General features: G+C 47.6%; 1 protein-coding gene across 1 annotated transcript in view; it reads left to right on the top strand.

Annotated features, from left to right (window-relative positions):
* The window catches only part of plxna2 (plexin A2), a 225,566-nt gene that overhangs the window by 202,072 nt on the left and 13,494 nt on the right, over positions 1–10,000 (top strand). Inside the window, exon 26 of the mRNA XM_076277363.1 lies at positions 7,342–7,441. Within this exon, the coding sequence (XP_076133478.1) occupies positions 7,342–7,441 (100 nt within the window). The remainder of the gene's footprint in view (positions 1–7,341; positions 7,442–10,000) is intronic.

Raw genomic sequence — 10,000 nt, 5'->3', positions numbered from 1 at the left:
TAATGAATGGGGGGAGAGAGAGAGAGAGAGAGAGAGAGAGAGAGAGAGAGAGAGAGAGATGGGCATGAATCCTTAAGCAACTAGGCAGGTCAGAGGTTTTTGCTCACTCATAGACCATCTGCCCACGGAAGGGGACCGCAGGTCTCAGCAAACAGATGAACACTTGTAGGAGGAGAGGAGAGGAGGAGAGGGAGGGAAAGAGGGAGTGATTTAGAGGTAGTCAGGGAAAGACAAGAGAGAAAAGAATGATTTAGATGCAGTAAGAACAGAGGAGAGGAGAGAGATGAGTGATTTGATTTTGTGTTTTCGTCCTTTTCAAAGGGAGTATTATCTTTCCCCTGTTGCCTTTCTGTTCTAAAGGGATCAAGATCAAGCTGGACTCTATTAAGCACCTTGAGACATATCCATATGTTATAGCCCTATAAAAATACAGTACAACTAACGTGAGGGGTAGTCAGAGAAAGATGGGAGAGAAGAGAGGAGAGAGAGAGATTAAAGTATCGTAAAAGGAGAGAGAGTGATTTAAGTATAGTTAAAAGAGAGGAGAGAGAGTGGTTTAAGTATAGTTAAAAGATAGAAGGAGAGAGTGGTTTAAGTATAGTTAAAGGAAAGAGAGTGATTTAAGTATAGTTAAAGGGGAGAGAGAGAGATTTAAATATAGTAAAAAGGAGAAAGGGAGAGAGTGATTTAAGTATAGTGAAAGGAGAGAGTGATTTAAGTATAGGTAAAGGAGAGAGAGGGAGATAGTGAGTATATTGAAAGGAAAGGAGGAGAGAGTGATTTAAGAGGAGATTTGGGGTTATTTTAAGACTCCTCTGGTTCTTCTAACAGATCTCGAGGGAGCTTCCCCACAGTAGGCAGTTTATCTCCCTCACTTTGTGATGTGTGTGTGTGTGTGTGTGTGTGTGTGTCTGTGTGTGTGTCTGTTATGCTAGTGAACTGTCTTTGATGGACAAGAGTTGTGTGTGAGTAGTGTCTGAACAGCTTTTTTATTGTTTCTCTGTCACACCACATTGCTCCACCATTAGAATAGATTGGAGGAAAGGAAAGGCATACACACACACACACACACACACACACACACACACACACACACACACACACACACATGCACCACCCACACCAATGCACTCAATCTAACATGAAATGTGTCACTTCTGTTGAAGCAGAGTGTCTCTGCCGTCTTCCTCATGGCTTCAGTAAGCAGTGGAGGAGGAGTGCACCCCAGGAACAGGTAGATAAAAGAGAAAAGAGGGGGAGAGAGAGAGAGGGATAGAGGGAGAGAGAGAGAGTCATGTCACTAGAAGTAAATTGAGAGATCAGCGTGAGGAAGAAGAGGAGGAGGAGAAGAAAAAGTGAGAGAGGGAGAGAGAGAGGGGGGGGGGGGTGCGACGGCGGTCACATCTGCACAGCGCTGCTGTGTTCAGCCCCGACAATAGAGAAACCACAGCTCATTAAGAGGAAGAGGCGGAGAGGGAGGGAGAGAGAGAAAGAGAGAGGCAGAGAGAGGGAGGGTGAGAAAGAGAGAGGGAGGGGGGGGCAGCAACAGGGAGAGAGCAAAAGAGAGAGATGAGGCGCAGAGAATGGAGAGAGAGATAATGGAGAGAGAGAGAGTCTGAGCCAGAGGTGTGAAATGTGCAGAGTGGTTGTGGTGGTGGTCTGCAGGCTGATGGAGGGAGTGGGGGGGGGGGGGGGTTAGACAGCACTTCATTAAAATTCATAATCCCCCACAATACTCCCCCCAAACGAGACTGCTGCTGTTTATTCTTATTTATTCAGCGCTTTAAGAGCACAGTCGTTTGCATACAGTGGATATGGTAATGATGCTCATTTTTCCCCTTGCTGACTGCCTCCCTCCCACTCTCTCTTTTTCTCTCTCACTCTCTCTCTCTCTCTCTCTCTCTCTCTCTCTCTCTCTCTCTCTCTCTCTCTCTCTCTCTGCAAGCTCAGTAAGCGCTCCTTTTCAGACATGGCCATTGTGCCGCCTCTCTCAGGTGTGTGCCTGGTCACTCTTGGCCCAGGTGTGGAGCAGGTGGGAGGAGGAGTAGATCTACTAATTAAATTCAGGCTCGTCCTCGCTCAGTTTGATCTCTCCTGCGCTCCGTAGTAGGCTAGCTGAGCGCTCAAGTGCCCTTCCCCATCCGGCCCGGTGCACTGCTAGCGAGCGAGCGAGGGAGCCGAGCGCTCAGTTTCTGGCATTTTCTCTCGGGCGTTTTTGCCAAGCCATGAGCCGACACGCCCTTTCACCTCCCCCCTCCTCTCCAACCAGTCTCTGTCTCTCCCTCTCACCTCTTCTCCTCTTGCTTTCTCTATCCTACTCTTTTTCTTTTGCTCTTCTCTCTTTCATCTTAGGAGGTGAAGCTGTTAACCTCGCTGCTGTTGAATGCCATTATGGAGGCAAGCTAGTTTGTCCCCTTGGGGCCGCCGTACCCCCTGGGTGCTTAACTCGAAGACTTGCATGAATTTCCAATTTCACTGGTGTGAAATGGCTGCGGTTAGAGGCCAAGATTAACAATTCAAATAAATGGATATTTAAGGCACTGCGTGGGGGTACTAATGTGCTTAGCTATGTGAGTGTGAATACTTGGTGTTGGCAGGGTGAGCAATTACTTGTTGTGGGCAGAAAGGGAAAGAAAATGGACCAACTTGGACATCAGGTGTGATATTGAATATACAGTTTTTATATGCATGTCTGCGGATGTAGTTAAAGTATAAGTATGTCACTAATAGACATGAAGTGAATATACAGTAGATAGAAAGACAATGACATGGTGACAATTAATAAATGAGAGAGAGAACATTAAACATATAATATTATGTCCTAGTTTTCTCTATCTCAACTCTTTTGAAGTAGTATTAGCTGAGGTACTAAGCCGACAAAGCTCATTTTAATTTCATCTCATGAGAAGGGACAGAGCAAAGTCTGAATAGTGTTTGCAGTCTCTTACTACTCCGTGCAATCAAACTCAGTCAAGCTGTATGGCCAGAGTGGAGTGGAAATGACTCCATTTGAGTTTCTAGAGTGAACGCCCACACACACTGAAATCTCTTTCTCCCCTCCCAGTCTCTCTCTCTCCCTCCCTCTCTATCTCGCCATTTCTCCCACTCTCCATACGTCCTGTACTTTGCCACTACAGATGCAGTCACTCCCCAGACTCCATCCATTCCATTCCAACCTGTTGTTCATTTAAATAAACAAAGCCCTCAAGCCACACTTTTAAAACAGAGAGAGAGAAAGAGAGAGAGAGAGAGGGCAAAAAAGAAATAAACAGTACCTAGATAGCTTTACTTTTCTAAAGCTTTCAGAGGAAATAGCTAGAGCACAATGCTACTCTGCAGGAAGCAGAGGGGTTTTTTAATAGTTTTTTTCCTCCACACACATAATGGGCTGTCGGATATCAGATACCAACGATTGCCTCAAATTGAGTCATCTATTTGAGAGTAGTCAAAGGATGAAGCCTTTTCAGTAATACTGCAAAGCCCTCAACCTCTTCAGTAAATTTGGATGAAGAAGTCAGTACATTTCAAAACATATTTATATAACTAGATGCAAGGCGTAGCGCTACCTATTTTGACCGGCTCTCAGCCCTGCATGCTCTCTCCGCAGAAAATAAATCCCGCTTCTCAATTTTTCTCCACCTATATGACCTGCAGTCATAAGAATAACATTTTACTGGCAGCTGGTTGTTCAGCTATTTGTTTGTCCAGTTGATCAGCTCATTTGCAATAAGAATATAAACATTCTCTGATGAATGTGGTGCCGCTGCTTTCTACTGTATAGATACACACTCACTCACTCACGTATGCCAAAGTTGTAGCAGTAAAGTAGAGTGATGAGGTCACGTCCTCCTCGTATGCTCTTAGAGCTGCCGGCAGGATGTGTTTGAGGTAGAGACCTGCTGGCTTGGAGGTCTAATTCCTGATAGGAATCATCAGTTAGCGCAGGGATCAGAGATAGAGGGAGGCGGAGGAAGAGAGAAAGAGAGAGAGAGAGAGGAGGAGAAAGAGAGAGACAGAGGAGGAGGAGGAGAAAGTGGAGAGAAAAGGTTTGAGACCATCCCTGGGTAGAGGTGTTATCGTGAGGAAGGCTGCGGCCGTTATCTCACAGCTCTCCTATCAGCCGCAACACGCGTCATCCTTCAAGGGCAAAAGCCCACCTACCTTCAATCATCCGCTGTCTCGCACGGAGAAGCTTTACAAACACACACACACACACACACACACACACACACACACCCCTACGCATGCACACACACACATACACACACTAACACACACACATGCCCAGAGCTAAGACAGAGAGAGAAACTGAGAGAGAGAGAGATAGACCACACAGACTACTGCTGCAAGAACAAGGGGAAAAACAGAAAGAGGGAGACAGGGAGAGACGAAGGGATAGACAGAGCGAGACAGCCCTGCAGGAGAAGAAAGAGAAATAGAATAGAGAGTTACTGAGAGGAAGAGAGAGGGAGAGAGAGATGGAGAGAGTAGCGAACAGGCAGGCTACACTGTGCACGTAACTGAAGTATTTCGTTCATGGAGCGTATGCTGCAACAATTAGCTTCCACTATGATCAATGGAACTGGCTATACCAGACGTGATGGTGCCACATACATTCGAAAAAATATGATCTGTCTATCAGAAACTATTTTTACACTTTGCCAACAGAATGCCTCAGAATGCCTTAATGGATAAATAAGAGAGAGACTGACAGGGAGAGTTTACACAGAGAGCATGAGAGAGAGAGAGAGAGGAGTCAAAGGATGAAGCCTTTTCACTAATACGGCAAAGCCCTCAACCTCTTCAGTAAATTTGGATGAAGAAGTCAGTACATTTCACAACATATTTATAGGTCACTAACTTACTTATGATTTGTATGCTTTGACAACACAAGTGCTCTTGTCATGTCAATAAAGCTTTTTTGAATTTGAATTTGAATTTGAGAGAGAGAGAGAGAGAATTGGAGAGGTAGAAACTGGAGTGGACAAGTAATGGGCTTCTACAGCGGCTACTCCATCAGGGGTGGGAGTCATCAGTGGACGAAGACAGCGGGTCCAGAAGGAACAGCAGAGACGGTTACCAGACAATAGGGGGTCCTGAAGGAACAGCAGAGACGGTTACCAGACAATAGGGGGTCCTGAAGGAACAGCAGAGACGGTTACCAGACAATAGGGGGTCCTGAAGGAACAGCAGAGACGGTTACCAGACAATAGGGGTCCTGAAGGAACAGCAGAGACGGTTACCAGACAATAGGGGGTCCTGAAGGAACAGCAGAGACGGTTACCAGACAATAGGGGGTCCTGAAGGGAACAGGTTAGCAGACGACAGACTTGTGTAGCCGCGGACGAGAGAAGAGGGAGAAGAGAGGTCGGGGGAAGAGAGGAGTGGAGAGCGAGTCGAGTCATGGCGTGTCGTGCCGTGTCGTCGTCTCCTCTTGCTCTCTCCTCTGAGAGGGTCTTTGAGAGCTCCGGGTCCTCGCTGAAGGCCTCTTCAGCAGAGCCATTAAGTCCGCCGCCTTCCTCCTCTTCCTCCTCTTCGTCTTCTTCCCAGGGTCACGCTGAGTGCCGGCTCTCGCTAATGGCCTGCCAGGGGTTAGTGTAGCGTAGGCGCACTGGTGAGAGACGACCCCCCCCCTACACACACACACACACAGACACACACACACACACACACACACTCACTCACCCTTTAGGCTAAGAGGTGTAGGGGGGGGCGTCATTAGTGGTGTAGAGTAGACTCAATAGTGGCCTTGCGACCTCCAAGAAGTACTTTGCCTCAGAGAGAGGAAGAGCAAGAGAGAGAGAGAATGAAAGAGGGCTAGTCATAGGTGGGAGTGAGCGACTGGGAGAATAATGGCTAATGTTCGGTTTGATCGTTTTGAAGCCATGCTGTTTTTAGGCTGTGAAACAAGTTTTCCATGGGCAATTATGTTGCCCCCTCCTAGTGTAGAATGTAATCACAAGCTTGTGTAAGAGATTGCTCATAGACTCCCAAGTTTGCCTCCTAGTGTAGAATGTAATCACAAGCTTGTGTAAGAGATCGCTCATAGACTCCCAAGTTTGCCTCCTAGTGTAGAATGTAATCACAAGCTTGTGTAAAAGATCTGACATGTCTGTTTATAAATAGTCTTCCAGTCACTATAATGCATTATGAATACTTTGGAAACATTTATCAATAGCTTTAAAGTTGATATTTATGGATGCCAGGCTTCAGTAAAGGTTAGCCTTGTTAAACAGTTAATTCATGTTAGACTGACTGAGGCTTAGCATTGCACTCATCCATACTTCTGGGAGTTGTGAAGGGGTTTGTCTGCCAATGAAGGAGAGGGAAAGAGTGCGGCTGTCATCTCTGAGGCCGACTCTGTGTGCTGTGAAGGAGGGAGAGAGAGAGATAGTGAATAGACAGGAGAATCTACCTCTCTCTCTCTTTCCCTCCCTCTCTCTCTCCCATTCTCTCACTATCTCCCTCTTTTTTCATCTCTCCCTGTCCCTTCCACCTCTTTCTCTTTTTATCTCTGAATACACAGTCTGAGAGAGTAGTGGCAGTGGTAGAATGGTGTGTGTGTGTGTGTAGTGGTCTGTATCTCTTGTTTGTGCTGAGCTCCGTGTCTCTCCCAAGCTCATTATTCCCGGCGTTCCGGCCCACCGCTGACGGGAATGACAATGGAGATAATCTCATGCTCTATCAGTGCAGCAGGGCCCCTCTCCGCGGCCCCTAGCGTCCTGTACCGGCCCCCCTCAGGAGCCCCCGCACTCAGAACCAGCGGGCTGACGGGAGAGAGAGAGAGAGAGGGAGAGAGGGAGGGAGGGAGGACAAGAGAAGAAGAGAGGGAGGGAGAGAAAAAGAGAGAGGAGAGAATGCGAGATGGGTGACAGCTTGGGCGGCTTCATGCAGATGAAATGATCTGAGTGATCTGATGTTTCCTTCTCTCTCTCTCTCTCTCTCTCTCTCTCTCTCTCTCTCTCTCTCTCTCTCTCTCTCTCTCTCTCTCTCTCTCCCTCCCACCCACAGTGTGTGTCTGTTTGGAGAGTAATTGTGCCTCAGGGAGGCAGAAGCATCACATGATGACTGGTGGAGACTCGTTTTAACTGCGTGTAAAGGCTGGCTTGAGTTTAATGAATGAATATTCTAATGAGTGAATCTCTCCCTCCCTCTTTCCCTCCATCCTCCCTATCTCCTCCCTCTTTCTCTCCATCCTCCCTCTCTCCTCCCTCTTTCTCTCCATCCTCCCTCTTTCCCTCCATCCTCCCTCTCTCCTCCCTCTTTCCCTCTCTCCTCTGTCTCTCCTCCCTTTTTCTTTCTCTCCTCCCTCTCTCTTCCCTCTTTCCGTCCATCCTGCAGGTGTCTGACCGGTGTGTGGTGGCATTGGTGCCCAAACAGACCTCCTCCTACAACATTCCCCCTTCAGCCAGCATCTCTCGCACCTCCATCAGCAGATATGGTAAGGACACACACGCACACACACACACGGACACGCACACACGCACACACACACACACACACACACACACACACACACATGCACACGTGCGTACACACGCACACACACACACACACGCACGCACACACACATGCACACATGCACACACACGCACAAGCACACGCACACACACACACACACATACACACACACACACATATACACATCTTCTGAAATTGTGTGTGTGTGGGAGGCTTGAATTTTGGTGTGTGTGTGTGTGTGTGTGTATGTGTGTGTGTTCATGAATATTTGGATGAACATGAAGATGTGATTGCATGACAGTATGCGCGAATATGTGTATTTGTAGTTGTTAATTTGATTTGTGTGCTGTGTGTGTGTGTTTATTTGGTGTGTGAGTGCATATATGAATGGGAATGTGTGTGTGTGTGTGTGTGTGTGTGGGGGGGGGGGTGTTGTGTTTGTGTACCCACATGTGTGCAGACACGTGGCAGCTTCCATCTTAGTCCAGCGGGAGGAGATGGAGAGCGTAGGAAACGGGCGGAGTGGTGAGAGAGAGAGAGAGAAAGAAGGGATGCTGTTTGTTTCTCTCTCTTCTCCTCTTCACGCGTTTCCCCCCCTGAGTGCTAAAGCTCTCCCTGCTGCTGCTGACGGTTCTGCCGCTGTCGTAATAGGCCGACGCACGCGCTAACCGTCTCCCACGGCAACACTCGAGGGCGTGCCATCGGCCACCCATCTGCTCGTCGCTGGCTTCCAAGGTGGAGAGCTGGAGGACACACTTTCTATTCATCTCTCTTTCTCTGTCTAATTCCCTCAGTCACACACACACACACTTTGACATGCCACCACAAATGTTTTCCTCGTCTCTCTTTGTCTGTCTCTCATCTCACTCTCTCTTTCTATCTCTCTCACACACACACACACACACACACACACACACACACACACACACACACACACACACACACATGCACGCACACACGCACACACACTCTCGCTCTGACTGTGTGACATAAAGGCATAACAATATTCAACATTCTCTTCATCTAATTTTCCCTTTAAACACACACAAACAAACACACACACACACACACACACACACTGTTTTGCCCACATGCTAACACAAACATTCTCACTCCCATTTTTTACACTTTCACTGTGATGCCCACATACCAACACAAATACTACTCACTCTCCCCATCTCATTCTCCCTTTCTCTGTCTCCCTCTCTCTTTCTCTCTCTCCCTGTCTCTCTCTCTCCCTCTCTCTCTCTCTTTCTCTCTTTCTTTCTCTCTCTCGCTCCCTGTCGCTCTCTCCCCAGGATTGCTAATTATTCAGCTCCACTGCTACTTCACACGCATCCAAAGCACTCTCACAGCGGGCCAGTCAGAGCGACAATTGGATACCAGGGAGAGTGTGTGTGTGGGTGTGTGTGAGTGTGTGTGTGTGTGTGTGTGTGTGTGTGTGTGTGTGTGTGTGTGTGTGTGTGTGTGTGTGGTGCTGCCCAAACGAACCTGTGATTTCCAACACAAACTGGCACAGCATGACATGACTTGACACAGGCAGCGTGATCTAGACTCTAACTGTGCCACCCAAAACAGAAAGCCTTTTCATTAGAGGCTACAAGTCAGCTCAAACCACCTCCACATTGAAGGCTCATATACATTAGCAACATCACAATAAGTCTCAGGAACAGAGTAGAGATACTGTACATTAGCTGTACATTAATCAGAAGAATTTTCTGGAAGACGTCTGGGGAGGGACAGTCAGAGGTAGAACACAGTCGGAGGTCCCTTTGAGGAGAACCAGCATGGCCACTGGACTACGCGTTATTACCGTTTCATTTTTTGCACACAAACGTTCACATTTGGCTAACCCGAAGTTCAAAGAACACATTCAGTGTTTGGCATATTTGAGTGTTGGTTTGGTGTGCGTTGCTCTGTAGTTATATGGTCTGTAGTGTTGTGCTGTGATGAAGGGCTGCATTCAGTGCTGTGCACCGAGATGAACCGCGCCACCCAGAAGTCTTTTAATGGTCTCCAGTTATGGGCTTTGCAAAGCTACAAGAGGCACTTCAAATCTATTTTATTACAAAGCAGTTGTTCAATATTTTAGGCATCTCATGAAATAACGATAAGACTGGGAAAAGGGACCCTGTGAGTGTGTGTGTGTGTGTGTGTGTGTGTGTGTGTGTGTGTGTGTGTGTGTGTGTGGGCATGCATGCGAGTGAGTGTAGATAATGCATTTGCACATCCGTGCCTGTGTGTGACTGTGTGTCTGGACTACACATGCATGTGTGTCTGTGTCTGTCTTTGTACACGTGTTTGAGCGCATGTGACTGTGTGTGTGTGAGTGTGTATGAGTAAGTGTGACTGTATGTGTGTGTGTGTGTGTGTGTGTGTGTGTGTGTGTGTGTGTGTGTGTGTGAGTGCATTCATGTGATTTTCCTGCGTGCCATGTGGCGGCCTCTCTCTCTCTCTCTCTCTGCTGGCACTGCCAGGGTGCCCATCAATCACTGTGTGGCATGGCTGCCCCAGCTGTGCCCACGCCCCACTGATTGAT

This window comes from Alosa pseudoharengus, unplaced genomic scaffold (assembly GCF_046254945.1).
Source record: "Alosa pseudoharengus isolate Yale_2024_CS ecotype anadromous, Long Island Sound unplaced genomic scaffold, YU_APseudo_1.1 YU_APseudo_1.1_scf_9, whole genome shotgun sequence".
Taxonomy (NCBI): Eukaryota; Metazoa; Chordata; class Actinopteri; order Clupeiformes; family Clupeidae; genus Alosa; species Alosa pseudoharengus.
The sequence above is the reverse complement of the archived record's forward strand: the minus strand, read 5'-3'. Positions and strand labels throughout refer to the sequence as shown.